At 39.9% G+C, this 27082-nt stretch overlaps 1 protein-coding gene across 17 annotated transcripts in view; it reads right to left on the bottom strand.

The window, feature by feature from the left end:
• LOC118504541 (broad-complex core protein isoforms 1/2/3/4/5) overlaps positions 1-27082 on the bottom strand; it is a 99703-nt gene that overhangs the window by 4503 nt on the left and 68118 nt on the right. For 7 of the 17 annotated variants that reach the window (XM_036039130.1, XM_036039131.1, XM_036039126.1 and 4 more), the window contains 7 exons: positions 17898-18228; positions 17233-17421; positions 16661-17153; positions 16158-16560; positions 15930-16081; positions 15759-15809; positions 2919-7083 (listed from right to left, as the gene is read on the bottom strand). In XM_036039130.1, coding sequence (XP_035895023.1) covers positions 6548-7083; positions 15759-15809; positions 15930-16081; positions 16158-16560; positions 16661-17153; positions 17233-17421; positions 17898-18083 — 2010 coding nt within the window. In that variant the 5' untranslated portion in view covers positions 18084-18228 and the 3' untranslated portion in view covers positions 2919-6547. The other 10 variants (XM_036039117.1, XM_036039118.1, XM_036039120.1 and 7 more) reach the window with 7 other exon arrangements.

The following is a 27082-nucleotide window of genomic DNA, read 5'->3' on the forward strand; positions in this document are numbered from 1 at the left end:
CACATTTATATATATATGTAGATATGTAGTTCACCTGATACACCGGTGAGGGTAAATGCAATATAAAAAAAACACATTTAGATCATAGGCAAACGGGGTAACACAGAGAAAAAAAAACATGAAAAACACAAATGTATACACGTATAAAAACAGGGATAAGCAATTGTAAACACTAATTACGGTACACGGTTCGACATTGACATAAAAGCCACACAACATTCAACTTGAGTAACACAATCATATCATCATATCATATCAAATATTTAGATAAATGAACAATAAAACCACATTGAAGGTAAACCTTTGGCTAAAATGATGCGGAAAAAAATCATACAACACTGAAAACCATACCGACAAATAGTAACTGTAGTGGTGGTAGTATTTGGTAGTAGTAGCAGTAGTAGCAGTAGTTACAATAGTAATCGCGATGCAGAAGGGAGTCTGCTTCCGCTTCCAAGTTAAGTTTAAAACAGGAAAAAAAACGAAAAAAGTTAAAGCAGTAAATTATCTTTCGTCTTGCAACGTCATCACGACTCCAAAAAACTTCGGCAACACCGGCCAAGAAGCTAAGGCCCGGTTTTAACATAGCTAGTATCAGATCACTTTTGCTGCATTCGGTGGCCTTGTTAGTCTAGTCTGGTTCGTTTGTGCATTTATTTGCCCCGTTCAATAGGTCGCATTAGTGTAAAGAATAACGCGTTTCGAAATATTAGATACTGTTTTATTCAATTACTGATATTTTGTGTTTTAACTGTGTGTGTGTTTACAAGCTGGGTTGTTCTGTACTGCTGTAATGCACTGTGGCGAGGAACGTTCTCCGTTCCGTTCTCCACCGGTCTCCGGTTAGAGTGGTTTGCTCGTTTGCATTATATTTCTTTTGCTTGTTTTTTTTTTGTTGTTGTTTGCGTTCGGGAAATGCTTTTGTTAGCTTTTCCTTTTTTTCTCCCATTTCCTTCTTTCACTTTTCGCATCTTTCCGTTGGCGCTTGTTGCTTATTGGATGCTTGTTGAAGAAGCAGTACAGCTTAAGTGTTCTTGCTTTGCCCTATTTCCTATATGATGCATTTCGGGTTTTATTTAGTGCCTTCTCAGAACGCTTAGTTTCTTTTCCCCATCCGCCTCCTCATTCATTATCAAGTGTTTGTTACATTAGTTTGAGAGTTTCGGTTTGCAATGCAAGATTTGCGTCTATTCCGCAGTTCGTTCTGTATGTGTTTGCTTTTTGCTGGTTTGATTTGATTTGAATTGTATTTTGTTTGTTTGTTTGTTTGTTGTATTTTACATTCCATCATGTTTACTAGTTATACGATGCTATTTTTATTAATCTGGTTTTGCTGGCACGCTTTCGATCCATGTTTTGTTTTATATAATGTGGGAGTTTATTTATAATGGGAGTTTTTTGTATTTTCTGTAAGTAACACACATTAAATAAACTTTGCTAATGTTATTTGTTTATTTGTTGTGTTGCTGCGTGTGTTTCAACTTCTTACTATACACGACTATTAACTTAGGAAGAAAAATAAAAATGCATGGATCGTAGAGTGCTTGTTGATAGTCTTTTTCACTATTTGTTGCTCTACAAATTCACATTCACGGTGCTCACTGTAGTAAGTTGTTTGTTGCCATATTTATTGATTTTGCTGTAGTTGTTGTTGTTTGTGAGCGACCATCTTATCTGCTTTAGCCCTTGCGTTGGTATGAATAGAAATTGTCTAGTTGTCTGTTTTTTTCTCTTCTAATTCAGCATTGAGAGAGTTGTATCCAATTTCCAAAGCTCTTTCACGAATTTTAGCTTTTAAACACAGCTTGTCCCGCTCATATTGTTGTTTTGTTTCATAAATCATTCCCCAAACATGAGAAAAAATAAATTAAATTACCATACAGCGAACGTAAATAAATAAAAAAAAACACAAGAGACACTAAAGAAAAAAAATAAACCTCTCTTTCGAAAAAAGCATTGCCAGATTATTAAATTATATTTAAACAAAAAAACAAATATTTCGCTAATTTTGGTTTTGCTTTCGCTTTATATATCTTTCATCTTCTCGTTTCCTCACACGTTAATTTTACCACTGCACACTGAGTTTTCACGATTGCAATATTTTTTTGCGTTTTTATTTCTCAAAAAAAAATTAAATATTCAGACTTATGTTTTTTTGGGGGCATTTACACACCGTTTAAGCTTCTTCCCGCCTTTTGTTGTCAGGATGCTGTTTACACCTTTTCTTCACCTTTCCCCCCTAGCGTAATCGGGTTGTGGGAGCATTTCGTTTTTGTTTTGTTTTGCCAATTCAAAAATATTATTAAATTTCAGTCTTTTAGACAATCACAAATAGGTTTTGTTTTGTTTCTCGTTTTGTTTCTCTCGCTTTTTTTTGTATTCTTCCCTCGTTTCTTTTTTTTTTGCAAAATTTGTGTGCATCGACTTTTGGTTGTTCTTTTCTTTATACTTTTTGTTAAATTGTAATTTTGTTTCCACATTTCGCTTTGCGCCAAGAAGATTTTTTTTTCATTATTTAAATTTTGGCGGAAAACACGTTAATACTTCTTAACGCTATAAAAAAAGTCTACAAAATAAATCACACACCTACACAAATGGCCAATAGTGTACAAATGCAAACCTTTTTGCTCAATTTTCGTTTTCGAAAGTGTACCGTTGTGTATCACCTCAAATATATCTTCCATCTGGTTCTGCGTTATTGTTTTCTTTTTTTGCCCACAAAAATATTGTTCTATGTGAATCTTTACATCGGGAAAGAGAAACATAATATTTTTTTTCATTTTTTATACCCTTTTTCGATTCACTCCTTTTTTACCGAAAGCACTGTTCAACGTTCAAGGAGAGCTCAAACAAAATAGCCTTGTGTAATACTAAATCAGTTTTGGTAACTTTTTCGTCGCATCATATTAATTTGTCTTTTTCACCCTCTCCCATGCTTGTTTTGTTTTCTTAATATGCTTTTTCGCTCTGTATCTCTTTTCACATTGCATAATTATTATCTTTTTGTTTAAGATTCGTTCATACCACGTGTGTTCGTGTGCTTCCCACTAACAATTCCAGGCCGCATCAATTGTTTTCCACTTTTCTTACAGTTTTTTTCAATATCTCCAAATTTGTGGTGTCCAAATACATAGTTGAGTGTGCGATTATTTTTTTTTGTTGCACCCAACCCCTAATTTATGCTCGATTTAGAATCTAATCAGTCGTATTGTATCTTGCAGGCCGCGTTCTACTAAACCACCTTTAATTATCTATAATTTTCCGGTTGCCTTTTTTGCATTCCGTTGAGTGGATTCCGTGTTTGTTGCATTTTCGCTATTTTTAAATTTTTACACATTTTTTCTTATGTCGATCACATACACTTTCTATTTACCAGAGCTCTTCTCACCAGCATCCATTTAATGTTAGAATTTTGTATATGTGTTTGTTTCTTCTTCTCTTTCTCTCCCAATTGTTGTTTCTTTTCTTTTTCGTTATAACAAAAGTCTCTTACGAGGCGTATGTGATTGTGTGGTTGAACTATTTAAACGCTTTATCCTTACTGTTGCATTTGCAGGGTTTCTCGGGTCATAAAACAGAGTGTCGCCATGTTTCGAAACAAAAGGCATATAATTGTTTTAAGCGTTGAAACGTGTGTTGTACGGACTGAAATGCGTTGCTTTAGGCCAAAATGCACATGAATTTACACAAATATTCTAGCGGTATGAGGTGTACGAAAACAAAAAATGCATCTGCCTGATGTTACAAATTTACGCAATACAACATTCAATTAATGACAATTAGACAATTTCTGACCACACTTATCTGTTCCGTTGTGATAAACTGGAACAACAAAACGATTTCTCTCTAGTTAAGAAATATACAGACACTCATATAAAAACACACACACACACATACACAAGGTTTGCGTGTAAATGTACTATTGCGCAGTAGCTTAAAACAGAACAATGTTTAAGGCAACACGGATTGTTGTATATCGAATATCGACTTAAGCGGAACAAAAACAAAAAAAAAACATTGAAAGTAATAAAAAAGGGGCAATAGAGTTTAAGTTTGCTGTGTCACAAAACACATCCTACAATGCTTATGTAAACGAAACGAAAAACTTCTCATTTTAAACTTAACATAACATAACGCGGCTTAATGTTGTCTGGCAGTTAAAAACAACAATTGCAAAAATCCATTCCGTGCTTCTCACTCCCGCATTTCTTCTCACTTCTACTCTTTCTCACACACACACACTTGTTCTCTTGTTTCTCTCTCGTTCTTACACGATGTCTCAGGTCATAAAACAAGTGGCTCGATGTTCTGAGAAACACTGCAAGTTCCTGTTTTTTCGCCTGTTTTTTCCAAACAACCGTACATTCGACTAACTTAAACACTAAAACGTATGGGAGTTTAATTAGTTTATCATCAGTAAAGTACAGCAGATGTACAGTGTAATGAGAGATATAATCGTAATAATAATTATAATGGAAGAGTGGCAGCATTTATGCAGTTCGTTTGATTGCCCTAATTACTTAAACCCATTTTTCTTATCTCCCCGGAGGAGTTGTCTTGGCCAAGTTTTGTGTGTTTTTATTAGAAAAAATATAATAAACAAAAAAACTCTAAGCCCTACTCACAAAACATACTTGTAGCCCATCGAACAAAGTATTTAAAAGATTGTTTTGTTATACACAACAAAGATTCTTGATTTCATATAGTAGTAGACAATAGTAGCATGGAGTAGTGATCAGTGCTCTATAATGTGTGTATTCTTCTCTAGCTTCCAACCGTTTATTTAACTATTTATGGGTAAATAAAGATGTATGTCGATGAATGAATAGGTTCCGGTTAAATAAAACAGAACCATAAAAATACCCAACTCAAAAAAACGAGGCGCGCGCAATTTTTAGCTTTTCTTACTTAAATCCTTCATAATCCATTTTTGCTAATTTACGTTAAGTTGCACATGTAAATAATTTAAACTTATCACGTTTGTTTTTTACTCTTATCTCCACAAACACACAAAAAATTAAACCAAAATGTAATACAAAACAAAACAAAAAAAAACGATGATGAAAATCAGTCTTTACATTAATTTCACGTACAGTCAGAATATACATTTAGATGGTGATTCGTATTTAGTGTTTTTGTTTCTTCTCTTCATTATACCGAAAATACAACTTTGGTTTCGTACTTCTGTTTTTTTTTTACTTTGAGACAATAAAACATAGAATTTCGCTAAGTAAGAATAATTAATGCATTGCTATGCGCGCTTTTCCACCCGGCTTTTGGCAAAAAATAACGAAGGAAGCTCGTGATCACGATCGGACGAACTAAATGGGACCAGAGTTACCGAAATTTAGAATTTCGTAAAATTTTCCATTTTCCTCACAATAGAGCATTTTCTGGATTTGTTTTTTGCACCCTTACTTTGAGTCCGTTCACTACCGATTTGTACGAAGCAGTAGCGAAAACTGAGCCGCTCGTAGGTTGGTATTTAACATAGTTATCGTTGTAAAAAAATATATATACGTAAAAAAACCTCTACACACTCTAACTTACTGCTAGCTAAGTGTACGCGAATAATAAATGTATGTATAGGTTCAACAAAACAAAAAAAAAACTCATATGGACCATATGCATATTATGAATAAATCAACTATGAAAAATAAAATAAAAATAAACTGGCCCGCAAATCGCATTGGCAGCTCAGTTTCACCAGCCATCTATTAGCTGGGCATGGTTGATAGGGTTAAGGGAAGAAAAGGTGCGAAGGGGGGGAGTAAGATTTGGAATACTAGGAATACTAGCCTCATTTAGATTCATGCTTCTAGCAAAATCGATTAGAATAATTTCTTCTTTTCGATAATAAATAATTTTAACTAACGAAAATAGCACGAAACCTAGTTCAGATCATCTGTTGCCTAACAAGTTTTGTAACTGAGCAAAAATTCATTTGAATTTACCGTTTAATTTATAATTTAAATTTTAAATTTTAAATTTTAAATCAAACCGAAACAAAAACTTTCAGTTACATTTTTAAATTCCCCAAAACTGTCACTAGGTGAATCTATCGAAGGATAACCAAGCGGAGTGCGGGTTAAAAAAAGAAGGAAAGGATGAAGGTTGGAGGAGGGTCTCCTAACTATTCCTATCTACTAAAAGGATCTCCTGTAAGTGTAGTGGTCGGTTGCAGTTCAGCGCATTTCCGGCAGATGGCAAATAAGGGACAGAGAGAATGTGGGTGAGACACCCACACAGAGAGTGTATGAAAGCGAGAGAGAGAGAGAGAGTGAGAGAGAAAGTAGGACAGATTGTTGCATTCTGCATTTTCCTTTAACACACAAACACACACTCGCGTACACTTGTTTTGTGCTTTGAGTCAATGGTGGCTGTCACTAGAAGATGTGCTGATCCTCTGCTAATGTTTTTTTTCTTTGTTTGTTTTGTTTATGTTTTTTGCTTAGTAGCTTCACGTTAAGTGAGTGTCGTCCGGACCGGACACGTACACGGAAGAGTGGACACACAGCTGTGGGAGCGCTTAACGGCCCTACCGTATTTACATATATTCGAGCTTGGTCGCGACACTATGCTTGATATCACAGTCGGAACCGCCGGCATTGTTGTTCAGCAGCTCGTGGTTAGCGGCGGCCACCGCAGCCGCTGCCGCCGCCGCCGCCGTACCGTGATGTAGCGGGCTGGCCGCACCTCCCCCTCCCCCGCCGACCGCGGCCGCCACCGCCGCGAACGGATGCTGCCCGTGCAGGTGCGCATGGTGATGGTGGTGCAGGATCTTCTGCCGGCGATGGTAAATGCTCTTGTGATTGTTCAAGCTGTTCAGCGTACGGAACACCTTGTGGCACAGGTTGCAGACCGCATTGTTTAGCGGCTGCAGATGCTGCTGCTCCTTGTGCCGCTTGAGCGTTAGCTTCGTGCTCAGCAGCTTGCCGCACACGTCGCACCGATGGCAGGCCGCCAGCGGCAATGGCAACGACAGCCGATTGATACCACCGTGGCCACCGTGACCACCGTGCGATCCACCGTCCGGTGGGGATGCCGACCGCTGGGACGCCATGCTTGCCGCAATGCTCATGCCTGGCCCGGAGTTCAGTGTGTGTGTGTGGGGGAGGGACGCGAAGGAGCCATGTGCCCAGGATCGTACCAAACACACAACCACACAGACACACACACACACATAGAGACAGATACACCACCCCCGGGGGGAAAGACGAAGGGGGGGAGAGAGGTGGAAGTAGTGGGGTAGTAGTATACAGAGCGGTACCGCGCAGTGTTGGTAGGTTGTGGTCGGTGGCCCATCGAAGAACCAGTAACGTCCGCGCATATTAACCGTGCATATCGTGTGCAATTACATATCGTGTGATACGACCGATAAGCAGCACCGGGAAAAAGAAAAGAGAGACAATAGTGACTTACTTTTGCGTTGTTGCTTGTGTTGCGATTTTGCATTGTGGGTTTGTTTTTTCAATGTTCAATTTGCTAATTTCGAATGGGTTTGTTTTCCACTTGTTTGCCATATGTATATAATTTCGATCTTGTTTTGTTTAGTAAAAATCAATGTAATTTTGCCTACTTGTAAGGTTATAGTGGTTAGAAAGAAACATTTCCATACACTTATTGAACTCTATCTTTCAAGCAAACTATCGACTTTTGGTTTTTGGTTGGAGGTTTTCCGTTTTTTTTTGTTGGTTCGCTTTTTGGAGGAGGTGGGGAAAATTTTGAAATTTTGAATTTTGATAGCCATTTTGTGCGACTTTTTGTCAATCATTTGCGTTTTGCCGTTTTGGTATTTTTGGTTTTGGATTCCGATTATGGGAGTAGATTTTTCTAATTTCGTTAGACAATCGATCGTTTTGCGATTGGATAGGGAAACGTTAGACAACAAATTACGAACAGGAAATTATGAAAAATTAAAACAAAAAAGAAAACACATAAACAAAAACATGGCCGAATGGTGCGTGAGCGTTTTATGCCAATATAGTGTGAAGTTTCTTGGGAGTTGTTGGGACAGTTGTTCATATACATATAAACGTATAAACGTTGCTATTATATTTTCCATTTTTCAAATCGTTATCAGCAATCCGTGAAATATAGTAACAAAGTAAAAAAAAGAAAACAAAAGGAAAAGGGGTGATAGGTGAGAGAAAAACAAAACAATAACAAAGTAAGGGTGGGGAAAAAAACACATAGTAAACACATTGATTGGTAAAATGGTACTTAGAACAAGAGTTATAAACCAAGTTGCTGTTTGTTGTTGCTGTTGTTTCGCTCTGTTCACTGGGGATCGGGAGGGGAAGGTACTACGGGGAAGGGTAGGAGGAAGGGGGAGGAGGATGAGGGCTTTTCCCCCGTGCATAGGGGAAATTGTGGGATAAGTAGTCACGATTAGAAATGAAAGCTGTACAACATGGTGAATATCTTTTGCTTCTTATGGCATATTGAATAACATTAGGCACCAATGACACGGACGACATAAACTGGAAGCAGTTCCAAGTTACAGTCCTTAAACTATGCTCTGTTCAGTCTATTTCTTTTCAAAACGTTCAATTTATCAGAACATTCTAATACACAAAAAAAAAATCTCCACAAAGAGCGATTTTAATCAAGTTGCTATAAAATTTTGTCCGCTAGGTTTGGACACTATCAATTAATTATAGGAGCAAAAGAATCGTCAAAATAGAGAGAGAGAGAGAGAGAGAGAGAGAGCAATACGAGTGGGATGAGCTTCAAATTCCAAACACTAGAACAAATATCTTTTTTTCGAAAAAGGAACATCAATTGTTTGCTGGAGTCAACTACTATGCTGCCGCTAGCTTTGTAGGTGCCATAATTTATAGTTCTTGGAAAGGATTGCTTGCTGTTTTTTTCTATCAAACCTTTTTGCTAAGTATTTGACAATCAAAACAAGCCGTACAGATTTAATAATCGGATTAGGCATGTGTTGTTGTTCGATTATGATTGTTTCCCGTTTCCTTTGTTTCACTTAATTCAATCGAGTTAATGCGCTCGGTCAACTTTATAGCATGGTTTGCTTTACTATGCATAAGCGATTTATTGTTTGCACCGCCCTTCCCTTTTTCAATAATTTAGAAACACTGTTCTATCTTTTTGTTTTTCTCTCACTGTGCCTCTCTTTTATGCAATTCAAAATATTATGAATTTTAACGATTGAAATGCAAATCATTTCCATGAATTGCAAATCGATGAGGTGTTGCGGTGGTTACCACACGCTTTGAATTGGGGAAATATTTTTGTTAAATCGAACAAACAACTGTGCTATAAAAACAAACAAGCGCGGGACATGTCAAACGATGCACTTTCCCGAGAAAAAAAATGTTTCCACTCTGCTCCGAATTATTCGAGGTACGGTCCAACTATTTCCCAGGGCTATAATTTGAGGTTCACATGTATTTCTTAATAGGAGTAGGAGGAATACGAGGGATCTGGAAGGGGAATGGGAGCATGAAAAAAGGCGTTTACGTGTAAGAAACTTAAAAAATAACAAATTACAACAACAACAAAATCTAACGGCCAATAGTTTGTTTTACGACGCTAACTTAAGAAGGAAATAATGTGCCAACAAGAACAAAAAAAAATCTTCCCTAACTTCTTCTTTAGGGGCTTCGTAAGTGGTGGTAGGGATACTTGCAAAACATAGGAATGATTGTGAGTAAAATTTAACCTCCAAAAGTGTCCTATCCCATATTTACGGTTTTACAGGGCTTACCACTGATTGTTATGACGATAAAGAACACACTTGTGGGGAGGGCATGAGTTGTCGGTATGAAAGTGAGGTTCAATAAATGAGATAAAATCAATTTAATCAGTTTTTGTTTCGTTTAGATTTTTTTTTCCAAGCCTAATTAGCATTAGCAAGGTCACTATAGTGTCTCAATTTCTTATTTCCAATTCGTTATATTAAAGTAAAAAAAAACCATAAATGAGTTCGCGGAGACATATGTCGCATCAGGGAGGGGAGTCCATTTTTTTGAGTTTGAGTGTTTTTTTCCAATTGATTCCAATCGAACCCTTTCGGTTTCTCTCTCACGATTTCGTTCAATTTTGGGTGGTTCGAATTTTAAAACACATTGTCACATGTCCCGTTTGGTGTGTGTGTGTGTGCGTGTGTGTGATTGGTTGGTTTGGTTGGTGTTAGTAGTTGGGATGATACTTTCGCGTATTAGTGTTCCAAACTTCCGACATTCCGAACAGAGAAACACACCCACTGCTTTTCATTGGGGGGAATGGCCGCGAATGATTAGAATGTTTGCGAGAACTGTTTTTCGCTTCGTGTGTTTGTGGTTTTTTAATGGTTGTTTTCTCTAAGCTCTCACTCTTTCTCTCGCACCACTTTTCCCTGGCCCAGATTTGTGGCGTACCGCTCGGTACGCAGAAAGCCATTAAATTCTCTTCATGCAATAACAATTCGTTATATCTTTTCATAGTGTATAGAGGGAGTGTTTACTATAATTATGATTAATTAATATCTTGCTCTTTTTTTTACTTTGCTTAAGTAGCGTAATGTTTTGCCTTACCATCTTCTTAAAAGAGAGAATTCAGTGCAAAAACGTTTCTTGTTGGAAGTTTTAAGCCAGCCAATGATCAACATGCTGTCATGTACTATTTCGTTAGTTACGTTTTGTCACTTCAGAGCCTTAGAAGACCTTTTCCCTTCTTTTCTAGTGACGTGTCGTACTCTCAGCACACCTTATCTAATTAGTTGCAACTAAACGGAACATTTTTTCTGCCACTTCTATGTTTGTTTCCCAAAATAAAATAAAAAAAACAACAACAAAAGAAATGCCTGCCAACTCGTTAGTTTGTCGGAAAAACTGTCAACTCGCTTCTCTTTCTTTTTCCCCGTCTGACAGTGCAGCTTTCGCTAGTTTAATAGTAACCTCCGGGACGATTCTGTCCGATCGGACTGCCGGGCATGGTAGCGGACGATGGGTGATGTGCGGACGCATGGCTTGCACTGGAAGGCGACTGTGATGTGGGTGGCATGGGTGGGTTGGCCGGTGACGGGGGGCTACCACCACTGTTATTAGCACCACCGCCACCGCCGCCGCCGCCGCCGCCGCCGACCGCGAGCTGCACCAGCTTCTTGTCGTCTTTGGCGTACTTCATGTTTCTGTGATAGATACTCTTGTGGTTCCGGAGACTGTTCAAGGAACTGTACACCCGCTTGCAGATATTGCAGACCGGCTCTTTTGTCGGGCGCATGTGAACGTTCTGTATGTGGCGTCGGAGGCGCGTTAGTGATGAAAGGTTTTTGTTACACGGATCGCACCGGAAATCTTCGCCTAACACTGATGAGATGGGATATGATGATGATGGTGGTGGTGGTGTGATAGACGCATTGAGCAGTTCGGCAGAATGGACAGCGTACGGGGAGTTCGATTGCAGACATTTTGTCGTCAGGCGCCCTGACGACGGAAGAGTCCATAAAGAGAGGTGCAACATATATTAGAGCTTCACGTAGAATCAACGCCAACAAAAAAAGGCTTTTTTTCTGTCGTTCACCGAATCCTTCTTCCGAACAAAACAAATGAAACAATCAAACGAAACTTCGACTCGCGTTGACGGATCCGAAGGAATAGGGGGGAGGAAGGAGTTAGCAAGGCAAAGGGATGGTATCAGGGGCTGGATCGGAAAGAAATTCATGAAGCAATAATTAAACTCCTTTTCCCTGTATGAATTTCCCATTCTTTTCCCCCACTCGACCTATATTAGCGAAACTGGTAGTACCTTCACCGTGAGGGAGGAGGGGGTGAACTATTTATCTGAGGGAAGTCTAATATGTATATTGTACCCTGTGTTTTGTGTGTGAACAGTACAAAACCAACTAAAACAAGCGATAAAGTTGCTCTGAAGTGTAGTGAAGCTGACGAATCGATAAAAAAACCTTGGTGAGAGACGAAGGGGTGATTGTGTACATTGGGAAAGGGGATGTAGGATTGCCGTTAGAGTGATCTACACTAGGCTCAATTCTTGCTCCACTCACACCGATATAGTACACGTGATAGGGAACCGAGAGCAAACTGACGTGAAGTACAAGAAGCGATGGTTTCGAGGGTTCAAGATTCCAACCTTTAAAACCTTTCGAAAACAGATCAGCTAGGTGTTCGAGTTGCTCATGAAGCTCCAGAGGACATGATGGGACATATCCTGCTCTTGAAACATTCCAACAGCAGTGAAGTTATTAGGTGGCGAAGTTATCAAGTAATCATAAGTACGAATAGGACGGAATAATGAAGGAAAATGATTCGTGTGATAGGGAAGATCTTCCATCGGTTATCTCTTGACATCCAAATTGCATATTTTGTCCCAATTTTTTTTAATTATTTCAATCCCCAATTTTAACTTTGAGGAGGTAAGTTTTCAATCCCGTGACTTTTGTTCCTTTTGTTTTTTTGCAAATGTACGTGCTCCATCGTTTGTTTACTCTCTCTCTCTCTCTTTATCAATCATACAAGCAACTTTATCCAAAGCTTCTTAAGCTTAACCGTATCGTGTAAGAACTACATACTAATATTTACAGCAATAGTGTGTTTGTACAAGTGGGCTTGGTATTTCTGTTTGGAGTTACCACATTTTGAGGCACAGCATTTAAGTGTCAGTAAGAACCAAGTTCATCTTTGGACATAAGCTAATTTTGAACCAATTTTCCGAACCGAATTTTACATGACACGCAATTGCTGGGTGTGACAGTTTGCAATTTTAGCTCCAATTTTTTCGTCTCGCCCTTGTACATACACCGTTTGGGGATAAGTGTGTATTCGACGGCCGTGGTTTAATAATACCTTATTACATAACGATGCCCAACATCTCCACCCATATATACAGTGTGGTTTTAATAGGTTTGCTTGGGCATACTTGTTTGCACACCCTTATTCTTACATAATAATTTTGATTTTGTTTTTTTTTTTAATTTCGTGTTTACATCCAATCGTTATCTCCCAACGTACTGTTTTGTTTTGCTTAAGACTATAGAATTATGATTATTGTTTGTTCCATAGCGATTCCTGATTTTGTTACTAAGGTTAAGGTTTCCGTGTCCGTGGTTTTTGGGGGGTGGAGCGGGATAGTTGTTTTTTATTTTTTTACAGCAATTATCAGAATAAACGTATGAACTAATAATAAAATAATAATTACAATAATAACCAGTATACACAGCGTAGTTGCATACAATCCAAACCTCTAGAGATTTTGTGCCTTTTGGTTGTTTGTTTTTGTACAAATTGTCCGGTTGAATGTTTGCTCGTGTTACTATTTCTTGTTTTGTTTTTGCTGCTTTGTTTGTTTTGTGTTTCTTGTTCTTTGGTCCGGTTTTGTTATACGTTCGTTGGTTTTTTTTTGCTTCTTAGTTTTGCTCAGCGGTACTCAATCCAATTGTTGTTTCTTATTAAAATTTTCAAAAAACAAAAACCAATAAAGCCTTATCGATTTTGATGGTTCGATTATCGTTCGAATTCGATCGTTTGGTTTTTCAGTTTTAGATAGCAAAAATTTTGGGCGGGCACCAACAGTTGATATATCAAAAGTGATGAAAAACGAAAGCACTTCGTTCGACTGACAATAGTTTCTTTTTTGCTTTTCTGGTAAAAAAGTAGTAATAGTGGTAAAAGTAATAGTAGTAGTACAGTAATAGTAACAGTGGCAGCCGTTTTGGTAATTGGCAAAAGATTGCAGCAGTAGTAGTAAAAGAGATGGTAAAAGTGGTAGTAGTAATAGGTACTAATAGTGGTAACAGGTACAGTGGTGTTAGTGGTTTAGTATTGTAGTGTGGTAGGCTGGGGGTGTGAGTAAGTATATAGCAAAATGGAGCAGTAAGTAGTACGCAGTGGTGACCGGTACCGGTAGAACAGAACGTCCGTAAGTGTTAAGTGTCGTATGTCGGTGGGTTGCAAAGGTAGAGTGAGTGAATGCACGAAATGCTTTCCAATGTCCAAACAAAACAATGTTCACTTTTAACAAACAAAATATTAAAAAAAAAACACATTGCGGAGCAGCATTAATTTTGGATTTGATTGCTGTTAAATGAATGGTACGTATATTAGAAGAAAAAGAAAACATTTAGAGGCTTTTGCATAGTATTTGAGTTTTGGACAACTTAAACCAAAAATAAAGACACACAACAACGACGTATAAACACGATCAAACACGTAATATTTATACCAAACAACAGTTATTACATTCTTACACTAGTCAGTAAGTAGAGCAACAAAACGAAAGAAAAAAAAACACACACACATCGGTGAAATAAAAAACAGGTGATATATATGTATCCAAAACAGCACACAACTTATAATGAAGAAAAGCAAACATGAGTAGACAATTTCAAAATGATTCAATTGATTTTGCACAACAAAAAATTGATAAATAAAAAAAGAAACTTTGACACACAGACGCACGTGGTGCGGTCTTTGTTTTTCGCTTGTAAAACCATTCATTTTAATAAACAAAATTCGTTAGATAGCTCTTAACAATCGTTGCAGGTTTTTGTTGTATTTTTTAATGAGGCCTTTAAGCACGTTGTTGGTTAGTCGCCACTAACTCTTTGTTTGGGTGGGTAATTCAGGGAGTGGATGTGTGTGTATGTATTTAAAAAATCACATCACCGCAATCATACTTCATCCATGTTACGATGAATATTAATTAAACAATCTAAAAGTATCGTTTAAGTAGAGCCTTGTGCCAAAGCACATGGTTGAGATATTTAAAAAAAAAATCGTTCAATTTTGGAAAACAAAACAGAAAAACAATTTTAATATGCTTCGTGAGGAAACAATAAGTTACAACAAACCCAATTTGTAAACATGTTTAATTTGTTTGATTTGTTTGGTTTTTGTTTTTGGCACATTGTCGTCGGTGGTAAAATTTTGCCTTTCAAGTTCTCCAACAGTTTCGTTTATTTGTGTACAGTAGATATCCGTTATAAGCATTTACTGGTTAGTAAGTAGTGGTAGTAGTAAAGAGTAAAGAGTAGGAAGAAAATATGGAATTGGAAACTAGACTCGTTCTGTTCAGGATGTGTTTCAGATCATCGAGCGAAAACACACAAACATACACAAAATTTAGGGTGTTATGTATTGTTTTAAACTAGATTTGTTGCAAACCAGTTAATGTGTGTAACGAGATTTATGAGCAAAAACAGAAAATTTAAAACAAATTTAGATGAAAATGCAAGCTTTTTGCATTATGCTTCGACTTTGGTCGTTGCTATAAGATTCTGTTTCCGATGTAAATGTGAAACAGTTTTAATGGAATAATTTTGGTAATTGGAGTTTAGAAAAAAAAATTAAGGAAATAACAAAACACATTACACACAAAAAGTCCATATTTTCCCGCTGTTTTGCAAAACAAAACAAAAAACATTTGTTAGCAAAGTTAACAAAGAGGGGATATGTTCAGAGTGTTAGTATATAGTTGGTTGATTGTGGTTTTTTGTTTTAATTTCATTTGTTTGTTTGTTGGTTTGTTGGTAATACTTTTTTTTGTTGCTTCTTTTGCTTTGGTTTTAATTTGGTTTCAATTGGAAAATGGAAAATATATAACGTTTGTAAAATGGTTTAAAAAAAAGGTATAAAATAAGAAAGTTTATGAAAGATAGTAGTCGATGTATGTATAAAATTTTGTTGGCTCGTTTTGAGAAATTCAGAATTCAGAACAAAGTATCTTTTTTGAGTACACAAAAAAAATGTTTATATTTATATACGAAAACAAAATAAATTGTGTGCAAACTAACTTACCCTGTGGCGAACCGGCCAACTCTACCGCTTGCAGTGCCTGGGTGCTAAATCCTGTGACGCAAAACAAGACAATGGACGTGTGCATTAATATCTCAAAATCGTTTGTAAGGCGCAGGCAATAAGGGCATTTCGTCTAATTTATGTACAATATCTGAAGAGGACGCGACTCACCTGCCAACGCTGCGGGATCTGCTGCTAGTGCTGCCATCGAAAAGTTAAACTGGGGTGGCGTCGGAAACAGCTTATTTTCGCTCGCGTTCATGAGGAATTGGGCCCCACTGTGGTGATGCATATTGCTATCAAGCTCATGATCGTTTGGTGATCTAGATCGGTAGAAAATCCAACACACCATTATCGACTGCCACACCCGGGGAGCAACCTCTTTTGGGCATTACTTACCGTAGGGAACCTTTCACGTCCAGTCCTCTCTTGACGAGATCGCCATGATCGTCCGTCACCGAGTCGGAGCTGTTCTCGTGGTCGCCGCCCGTGCCGCACAGCAGCTCGAGCGGTTCCGACTTCACATCCTCGGCCGAACGTTCCGACGGCGAGGACGCTAGGCTTTCCTTTTCCGCCGAACAGAGGCTGCCCGCGTTGCTGCCGTTCGATGTGCCGAGCGACGTGGGCATGCTGCCGGAACCGCACAGTCCGCCGCCGACCGTACCGCCGCCACTACTGTTTTCCTTGCTGTGCAACAGGTTGTTGTTCAAGTTGTTGTTGTTGTTGATGTTATTGTTATTGTTGTTAATACTACTTTTTATTAAGTTACTCGAGCTGTTGATGGAGAAACTGTTGTTGTTGCCTGTTGGAAGCAGTGAGAGAGAGAGAGAGAGAGAGAGAGAGAGCGAGTTACATGCATATTCGAACCACGAAACGCTTCCCTTTGAGCATTGGCTACTGACCACTGTTTGCATGACCGGATAAGCTGTCCTGTTGCCGCAATTGATCCTTTCCCTGGGGCGATGGCAAATTGATGTGCTGCTTCGAGGCGCTCGACGAAAAGTCGGTCGCCGTCGTCTGGGGCGTACTGCAGATCACGTCCAGATCTCGCGCATTCGTCGGCCCATTGCTGTCCACCGACATTCGGTGCCGCTTCAGGGCCATCTCGTCCGAATGGGCCGAATTGTTGCGTTCCCTTCGGAGGGCAGCCGCGGCGGCCGCTCGCTTCAGCAGCTGATTAACCATCGGCGCACCGTTGCTGTTACCGCTGCCTCCACCACCTCCACCGCCGCCGCCACCCCCACTGCTCGGGGAGGAGCTATTGTGCAGGTTGGCAAGATGTGGCGGAGGAGATGCACCTTGCGACACGTACAGCGAATCGTCCAGCATCTTGTCCGGGTAGATCGGATGGTGAACGACGCCCGAGGGTAGATTCGCACCGAGCGATGTATGTATCTAGGTTTGGGAAAAAGTCCGGACGGTCGGTTAGTAACGAGAGACGTCGGCACGGTCAACCCAAGCGCCCAACACTTACACCATGTGTTTCCTCCGCTTGCTGCTGTGTTAAGCCGGACACTCTTAAAATTTCCGCCGTCTTCAGGAAGGAGCTGAGTGATCGCTGATGCACGTTCACCTCACCGTGGTAGATGAATTCGACCAGCGCGTGCAGATCGGTGAACGCGACATCCTGCAACACTATCACCGGATGTTTGCATGGTGTGCTCTGGTGTGTATACGGAGGTAAGGGAAAGAGCAATGTAAGGATAATGTAGATATGCACACGGAAGAAGTGTCAGGAGACGTAGCTAGGGATACGAAGCTTGCGGAGGGACATTTGAAGCCTAATTATTAGGACCACATTTGAAGCCGATTAGGACCACTGCGGAGGGACATTTGAAGCCGATTAGGACCTAAGACTGAGTGGCAGGCACAGGATCTCCCGAGTTCATAGAGTCAAAGTGAAGATTAGAAGAGTTGGGAGGTTTGGAAATAGCTACCAAACAGTTTGCTTGTACTAGAGGCTATTAAAAAGCCGTATCCATGAGCTTTCCAAAACCTGGGATCAACTCTAGCACAGTCAAATTTGAATCTTTTCAAATGAACGTCTAGATATGTTTTTGAATTGCCATGTCAAAGTGTTCAATAAATCAGTTTTGTTTCTTCATTTGATTGTTGTCGAACCGCCAGATGAGTACGTACCTTCAGTAGCTCGCGGAAGTATGTGCTGCACGCGGATAGTACCACCCGGTGTGCTTTCAGACTGCGCCCGTCGCAGGCGAGCGTCACATCGACAAAGTCTTCATCATCGCGCAGGTTCTCGAAGGCGGACGTGATACTGCTCTGGTAGTTGTTCCATCGCAGACAGAAGTGCTGCGTGTCCACCATGGTTGTTGTCTGTGTTGTTTGCACTGTAATCTATGTTATTGTGAATTTTGATTGTGTTATACTTTGTACGGATTCTGCTTCCACCGGAACACCGCCGCTTATTCGCTAATGTGCTTGCTAACGTTTACGAGCTGATATGAGTAATCTGGAATGGAGAATAAGGAAGAGAAAAGAAAACACAGCTTTAATGCAAAAATTCTGAATTTTTAGTTAAATAGTGGAGATGTTAAGTATCTCTCCAAGGCAATGTTTGATAAGGAAGTAATATGAAGCGTGTATAGAATACCTAAATAAACGCGAGATAAGCGGGTAAATATAGCTAGAGATGGGTACGCAACGATCAACTTTGACAACTTTGAGGCTAAATGAAAAAATTTTTGGTCGAACAGTTCGGGCTTTAGCCGTGTTACTGAAGGAGTATCGTTGCCTGACGCAAATATTACTCACAAGATAATACTTCTCAAGTTAACACTTGACACTTAAATATTGCAGCAAACAATATCCACACTCTATTTTCAAAACCAACACATTCATATGAAGGAAGCTAATAAAAAATATCTCTCATAGATCACCACCGTATTTACGGTAAACATTATAACAAACGCTGCCGCAGATTTGTGTGTTTTTTTTTTCTTCCTCTTGTTGCGCTGCTTTGCTGTGCCTGATTGAATCATTAAGTGCACGGTTAAATCCTGCATCATAAATCAACCGACAAATGCAACCGTTTTAAAACACTCACACACAATAGACGGCACGACAGAGTGCAAAACCCACAATTTTCGAGCTTTTCGGGCACCATTTCAGTTTTCCTTCGGTGTATCTGTGTGCATTATGTTCACCGATTCACGCGGATAAATCTTCTCCTATGCATCGCCTATGTCACCGAGTACATAGATATAGATAATCCCTGGTACCATCGCTGTGCACGGCGTACAATTTATGATGTGCCTAGAGTGCACACACTTTCTGGCGTCCGGCATGAATATCTTTCGCACATAAATCCTCATCGCAATGCGAATTTTTAAATGCACTGCAGTTATTTTTAATCGATTAAGTGTAACCCGGCTTTCAACTGGTTCAAATGCACACACAAAAAACGGCCGGGGTATTATTTCGATCAAATACGAAATTGATCTAGATTACCTATCACAAGAAAGATGCAAATCTTAAATTGGTTTCCCAACAACTTCCTTACACACTGTGCACTAGTCACTGGTACAGTTTTGAATGACTTTCTTAAGCAAACGACACTGACTAGCCCGAAATAGACTTTTTGTGTTTCCGGCGGGCAGCAATCGTTCAGGACAATGTAAAACTATGTCGCAGCCCGCGTGTGTGTAGACTGGACTGGACTGGAAAGAAACCGATATAGTTCTAGTTGTTAACGAGCTACAACCACGGACAACCTCTAACAGCGATATGTGTGATTATCGAACGAAACATAATCAGCAAAATGGAACAGTAGAATGCTACGAGAGTAGCGAAGCGGGGCAAGCTACAAAATTTTCGATGACGCATCGTTAAACCCGAACTAGAAGGGTACACTTCAATTTCTTGAGGGTGACCCAAACTAATGGAAGGAAAAATTGAAAAAAAAAATTTGACCGATCAGCAAATTTCAACGCTGGAAATCTAATGCATAAGAGGGATTTGCTGATGAAACAATTAGGCACGGACCCACACACACACACACACACCAACGCATTCACGCGATAGGCGTGTTGTTTATGAATCTATCAGATACATTAAATAGCGATCGTAAACAAATTCACTTGTAGCATTATAAAGTAGCCACAATGTAGCGAACTTAGGCAGAACGTTCACCGTACGCCTTCAATATTACTAGGCACGATCACTACGGCACAGAAGAGTATGTGTCACAAGAATAGAAAAAAAATACGTTAAGGTTGAGTTTAATATTGAGAAGAAATTAAGTCCCATCTTCGGGGAAGGTTAGTTTCACAACGGAATTCGAATGGGAGTCTATTTGGTGGATAGTCCTGCGGTTCGCGTTACTGGGAGAGTAAATCTCCTATTGCTTCTCCAGCACTAGAAAGTTAGGAGGTCTTTCTAGTTATTTGGTTCTATCTTGGAACTACAAGTGATATTGTGATGAGCACTTCTTGACTTCCTTAACCTCTAACTGGCTTGGTAATCAGTGCTGTGTACGAGGGTACATTCCGAATATTAAATGATATCCGGAGGTCATATGGCATTAAAATATTTTACACAGAAATAACTGAATCCACGAAGATCTTCTCGTCACCATTGTACACCATGTATTAAAAACTATAGCAATGATAAGAATTGCTAGAACTTGACGTAGTCCTTTAAGGAACAGTCACTTAAGAAAGAAAACGTCGAAGTCACATTCTATATCTTAAAGTTTGAACCAGTCGCCTTAGCTCTACAAGTTCTAAAAGCTACCTAGCTCAACAAGTTCTTAAAGGTCGGTAGATCTTAGACAAAATGGCTGTCACAAAGAGGTCGAATCAGGTGAGAATGTGTAACAATTTTTTTTGTGTCAAAAAAATGGTCGAGCATATCAGTGATATACTTGAGAACTTCGATTGAATATTATCATATTATCGATAATAATGTGTTGAGATACATTTATATTTATATTTTGTGTTGAGATACAATTACTAAGAAAAACACAAAACCTTTTAAAAGAAGCTTTTAAGTATTTTTTACATTTATTGTATAAAATTTTTAATCTTTTTATTGATAATTTGTTCAAAAAGTCCTAAGTAATAGAAATCATTTTATTAGGTATCATTTTTTTTATTCATAACGAACGGCCTGGCCGTATTGCTATTTTATTAGGTATCATTAGCATAACAAATGAAGTTGATTTGTTTCACATTTTAAACCAACCCTTCAGCTCTTCAAATAGGCTTGCAAATGCACAAACAAATCAAATTAACACTTCAAAACCGAACGCCCGACGAACTGATTCACATCATCATACTGACTGACGTGCCTGGATGGCATAATCGTAGGCAAACTCACACGCACCGACGTCTGCAATGTGTTCCTCCCCGTAGTGTTCCGTAGTCAAAAACGAGCAACGCCAACATACAAAGCGGCTGCACTCCATAGCTGCGGGACAAACGGGACGAAGCCGAGCGGGATAAAGGTGACGAAATAAAAACTATGCTAGCGTCAAGCGAAGACACATGCAGCCAGCGAACGGTGGCCCACAAGTGGTGGCCATAGCGTTGGCACAGTAAATTGTGGACCGACTCCACTGCCACTCTTATTCACTAGATTCACTCTCGCTTTCTATATATAAAACGCCAAACCAGACGAGTTGGCCGGAAGGAAGAAGGAAACGTGGTTCGTTGTCGTCATCGTCGTCGTCGTCGCTTGCCGTCTAGCAGCCAGACAAACGCCTAGACAGCGGTGGGGTTGATGGGGGTTAATGGTGATGGTGGTGGGTTTGCACGATAAAGCAGAAGAGGTAGAAAATATCGCTCAGAATGCCACCGGAGCGCGATTACGGCGACGACGACGACGACGATGCAAAAGGCAATCGACCGTTTGGTCCGATGCGCGTGTTTTGCACTAGGTTAAGGTGAAGGTCAGCCACATCCAACGGTACGAGCATAACGACCGACCAACCGACGGCAAGAACCGTACATACCGGGGGCCATCCATCCAACACGGTGTATGCTTGCAAAAGTGTTCTGCATCATGCTGCCGTGGCTGCTATTTTTGCTTGCACGCTGCTGGTGGGTCTCTCTTGCTGCGGTTCACTTTCAAATGCAGCATAAGCTCCAGGAGCATGTGTGTGGTAATATGCGAGTGTTGTATATGGTAATGCAACGAGCGTGTACGATCCGTGATTGTTCGGTGTGAAAATGTTTAAAATAAAACCCTGGCTTTCCTCATCATGTTGAGTTAATATTCTTCACAGTAAGCTCACATAAACTAGACTGGAGGATAACATATTTGTAGTTGTATTTCAATTTCTGTATTATTGAACGATCATGTCCCTTATTTTTGAAGAGGAATCGCATTTAAAAATATCACTTGTTTCATATGATACATTTACAGGTTTTTGTTTTACCGAAATAATTGTAGGAAAATTCAGCAATCAAAGAATAACATAGAATTGTTTATCATTGTAGTAATATAATAGAGTCGTTCAGGATTGAACAAAACATGGATGATTGGAAAAAAATTGTTTTCATAGTTCTTATTCGTTTTAATTTTATATTCATTTAATCGTCATTAAATAACAAATGATCGTGCCAAAATAACTGTCTTAATAGCATACGCTCAAATATGGAAATAAATAATATAATATAATACAATGAACCTAAAGATAACACTTAACAAAAGAGTATTGAAACATAAATAAGTTTTGAACCTACTAATTGTCATCAATATGGGATTTCACTCTGAGAAGAAAACGAAAGGCTACGATCAATTAAAAACATTGACCATCGCTCTAATAGCTATCCTAAGGCTACGCTAACAGCTTATAAATTAAAGCCACGTTATGCAAAAAAACCTTCAAATGATGTTCACACTGCGAAATGAACCAGTTTGCATCAGCCCACATACATGAAACTATCAAAACAGTACGCTCTAAAGACATGCGGGACAGCAAAAAGTGAGCAACCATGTGCACCAACACGTCCTTATTTCCGTTTCAATGTCGAGCGATTGAAAGTGAAAAAGAAATGCATCACATTCCACTGTCAGCAAGGCGATCGGGAAAAGCGGTAGGAATCCCACCCACATCGCCCAGGCTAGTGGGAGAAACTAGTTGCACATTCCACACACTTTTGCGAGGAATCGCCACGCGGCCACCAGTTCGACGGAAGGATTGCAGCAACGCTACCACCGTATCACACATGCTTTCAGTAGCATGTACGCAGACACGTGGGTGTGTGTTTTATGCCGACCAGCATCTCCCAGGAACTAGTCACATGTGAAACGGCCATGAAGCAACGATTCTAGCGGACTGCATTCATCTACCGTACGCTCTCTCTATATGTTTGTGTGCATATGGTTTTGCTTTCTTTTAGCGTTGGTCCTCTGCTCGCTAGTAACCGACCACGTGGAGCATACGACACGGTTACGGAGCGCAGCATCAGCTGGACAAAAAGAAAAGATCGCAATCGCATTTTGCATTTTCCAACCCAATCCGAGCAGCCCAATGCAGGGAAAGGTACCACCCGGGAGAAACGACACTTGGGTGGAATTTTTTTGCTCTACCAGCTGGCAGCCACTGGAAAGGTGCATCGTCGAACGGTACACAAACATTCACACAGACACACCACGTGGAAAAACGGGGGTACAAAAAAGGAGTAAAATTCTTATTTCCTTCCCCATTGCTGCTTCACATGCTTTTTCATCGACCACGTGCGTCCACACACCGGGTGCAGTGTTAGCAAACGATAGCCAAACACACATACACGCACGCTTGCTGGGTCGTGGGATGGAAACTGGAGGGTGGCTTTATGGTGGACAACCCGATCTACCCCGGCAGTAAAAACCGTGCCGAAAATGTTCTCGCTCTCTGCCGGTGGCTTTGAGCTCTCTGACGATAGACGGTCCGAGTCATGGCTCTCTCTCTCTCTCCCTCTCTTTTGGCATTTTATCACATACCTATACAGCATCTGGTAAGTCTACAACCGTGCTCCACAGCGGAAAAAAATCGTTTTCTCACCCCATAGTACTCGCTCTAGGAATCTAGCGAACCTCCGTGTCCGTGGATTTTCCACCCAATGCTCATGGCCCACCCACACCCTCCCCAGTCTTGATAATTTTGTTTGGGCCATGTGGCAGTGCGCCAGTCGACGGCGAACGGTTATGTTATCGCTTCTCGGCGTATGGTCATACACATGTGTGAATCGGTGATGCCTTCAACACCGACACCGCTCGCTATCGTTCGCTAGACAAACTTTATCCTCTTTCTGCTCATCCCACGCCGGGTGGGAATTTTCTTCTTTCACCGGAACACACTTCCTCCTGCGTGTTTGTGTGTGTATGTGTATGAAGAAAGACTCACAAACAAAAAGAAAGCGTCCCAGCGTTTGACTGACGAAAGCAGAACGATGTGACGATATGCATGCAACATGTAGCATGCATACGATAAACCTTCGCCACTCGCACGTCGAAGTGAAAAGGAACGTATACGCGTTGCAATTTGTTTTTCAAATATCCTTTCCACGAGCCCTGGCTCAGCTGATGGACGTGCCTTGAAAGCTGACACTGGAATCATACCGGAAGGTCAATTGGCAGCTGTGAGATCGCACATGAACGACCAGGCGCACTCATCGTTGTTGGTGTTACAGATGCGATGAATATTGAATATAAAGCTCACATGAAAATTTGTGAAATCGTGTAAGTGGTGTCAAAAATAAAATAAAATTCATTCACACTTTGAAATAAAATAAAATTCTTGTTAAATATGAAAAAATACACCAAGATTTTTTCTTCTGGCAACTGATTATCTCGTTACATGGCAAACAATCCAATTTTGGTTGTTTCTAAATAGAGTAATGAACTCTGTCAGAACTTTTAAATCCGTGAAACCCTTCAATTAACTGGAAAATGACTTCGGTTTGTGCGTTGATGTGATTTTTATTCCTTTTTTGGATTTATCGTTTTAACCGGTAATCAGTTAAGATTTGGGTGTTGAGTAGGAGTACTTCAGCTGTATATCTTCACACGACAGAATTGGGTATCGCATCCCATTCCAGCCATCAGATAGAAGAATAAAACCCTTTGTGGTAGATCCTTTTTAGTTTCTTTTTTTTAATATTTCTGTATAATGTTGACTACAGCTTCTTCAGAAAAAAAGGTAAATACACTGCAAATGAAAGTTGTAATTGTAGTTCTCCATTTATTCAGAGAATTTTAAATCCTAAAGATTAAACAAGCATCAATATGGATGACTTTACTTTGGAGATATTTACAAAGTGATTGACGATAATATCAGTCTTTCAAAGTACATTTATTACAACAGTAGTTCTCTTTTTTGGGAACGCTTTAAAGCTATTCCCAGCACCAGCTTCAATACACGATTTTGTTTAGCGCGATATAATCATTAGCATTACTTGACAAGCATTAGACAGCTTTCGTAAAGCACTACGTAAATCCACCACAATCAACTCGTTTTTCTAGTTTTGTTCCCAATTGAATTGGTGCAAACAACAGATGTTTCTACCGGCAGCAAATAGAGCAAGGTCGCATTCAAGGTTGCTGTAAAAGGCTGCAGAAAAGATAGCATCAATGGCGGTATCTTCCGTGGACATGTACTCTCCACCCGCCGTTAAGTGTTCGCCAAAGTGAACTCATCCTTATCGTTGGGAAATTTCTTGAAAAATGATGTTTTATGAAATAAAATCATTTTTTCACTTCTTGTGCGCTCCACATACACACAGATAATGTTGACAATCGTTTTCTGCCCAGCTGAACGTTACCGATGACTCAGGTTAACCTCAATTCTATTTTACAAAGGTAAGTCACATCATCTGACTCTAAGGCTGTGAACCTCGGATTCTTAACCGGTAGATATAGGTAGGTGGACACGCAAACTCTTAGTACTAAACTTGCGAAACGGGATCCGTTCAATGACCGGAACGCAACAACACTACAACAGTGCACACACAATCGATAAGATAACGACCATTTTCGTGTTCGTTCATGTGTGTGCGTGTATTTTTTTATTTTATTGCCCGCTTCCGACTATCAGTTTGCAGTTTACGTTATCAATCCGAGAGAGGTGGGAGGAATGAGAGGCAAAGGTGGGAGCAGTTTCGATGGTATTTCGGCAAAGAGGCAAATTTGCAAAAAGTATGACACAAGAAAAAAAAGAAGAAAATTGCGACAAGCCGTGACAAGTTGCGGCCCTGAAGAGTGAGATTTAAATGTATCAGTAACAAAATGGCGACAGCGGATCACAAAGGTATCTGGTCAGCTGGATAATAATGTAACCAATTACTTAAAATAAGAATTCTGTACCTCTGCTACTGTTGCAACCAGCGTGTTGCACTTTCGTGTGTTTCATGCATGAGTTCGGCATTGATGTGTGCAGCACTTGCAACATGTGTTCGTAGACCGGTTCCAATCATCCCTTAAATTGGCTCGATCATTTTCCCCATCTTCCAACGCGTGTGATTGTAGTTTTAAAACATTCCTTCAACTCTATTGCCTCGCTGTAATATCACAATACACTGGCCCACTAGCACGCACACACGTACACAGCACACTTGCAGCCTGGTTATGTTTTATCCTTTACCACCCTCTGCGTCGTTGTTGGTGTGCATCGATAATTTATCAGCGGCCAGCCGCCGTTGTTGCTTTGTGCCTTCGACACAAAGCATACTTTTCGGTTGTGCTACACATCAACAACGCACACACACACACACTAGAACCTATCGCGAAGACAAGCGATGCACTTGCGATAGGGTAGCTACACACGCTTTACTCCAACACACTTCTTTGCTCCCGCACCAGCCCACACAACTTCCACCCAGCCGCACTCACAACCGCACCGCAATGATTTATTGCAGCGATTTTGATGACGGGAGACTTTTTCTTTTTTCTCTTTTGGGTGTCGGAAATTTTGGAACTAGCTCGGCTAATCAGCCGTAGACCGACGTGAACCGAACCGAAGAAGCGTGTAAAACCGGGAAGGCTTATTGGCACACTGTTGGCACACACTGGGACACGGATTTTTCAATTCACGAACGATGTTGCATCTAATTTAATGCTGCCCTTTCTTAGTGATATGATTTTATTCATTTAAACAACACAAGCACGTACGCGCACACACACACGAGCACTTTTGAGTGAATTGGGCGCCACTAGATCTTAGAACGGATTGTGAAAGAAAAACTATACCACCTACAAAACGATCTCAAGCTGGGTTAGGATTTGTTTTAATTTTTTTTTACAAACTATTTTAATATTTAGTGGATCGATTGGAAAATGCATAAAACCATCCCATCTTCAGTACTACTCACACGCCCGTAATC

This window comes from Anopheles stephensi, chromosome 2 (assembly GCF_013141755.1).
Source record: "Anopheles stephensi strain Indian chromosome 2, UCI_ANSTEP_V1.0, whole genome shotgun sequence".
Taxonomy (NCBI): domain Eukaryota; kingdom Metazoa; phylum Arthropoda; class Insecta; order Diptera; family Culicidae; genus Anopheles; species Anopheles stephensi.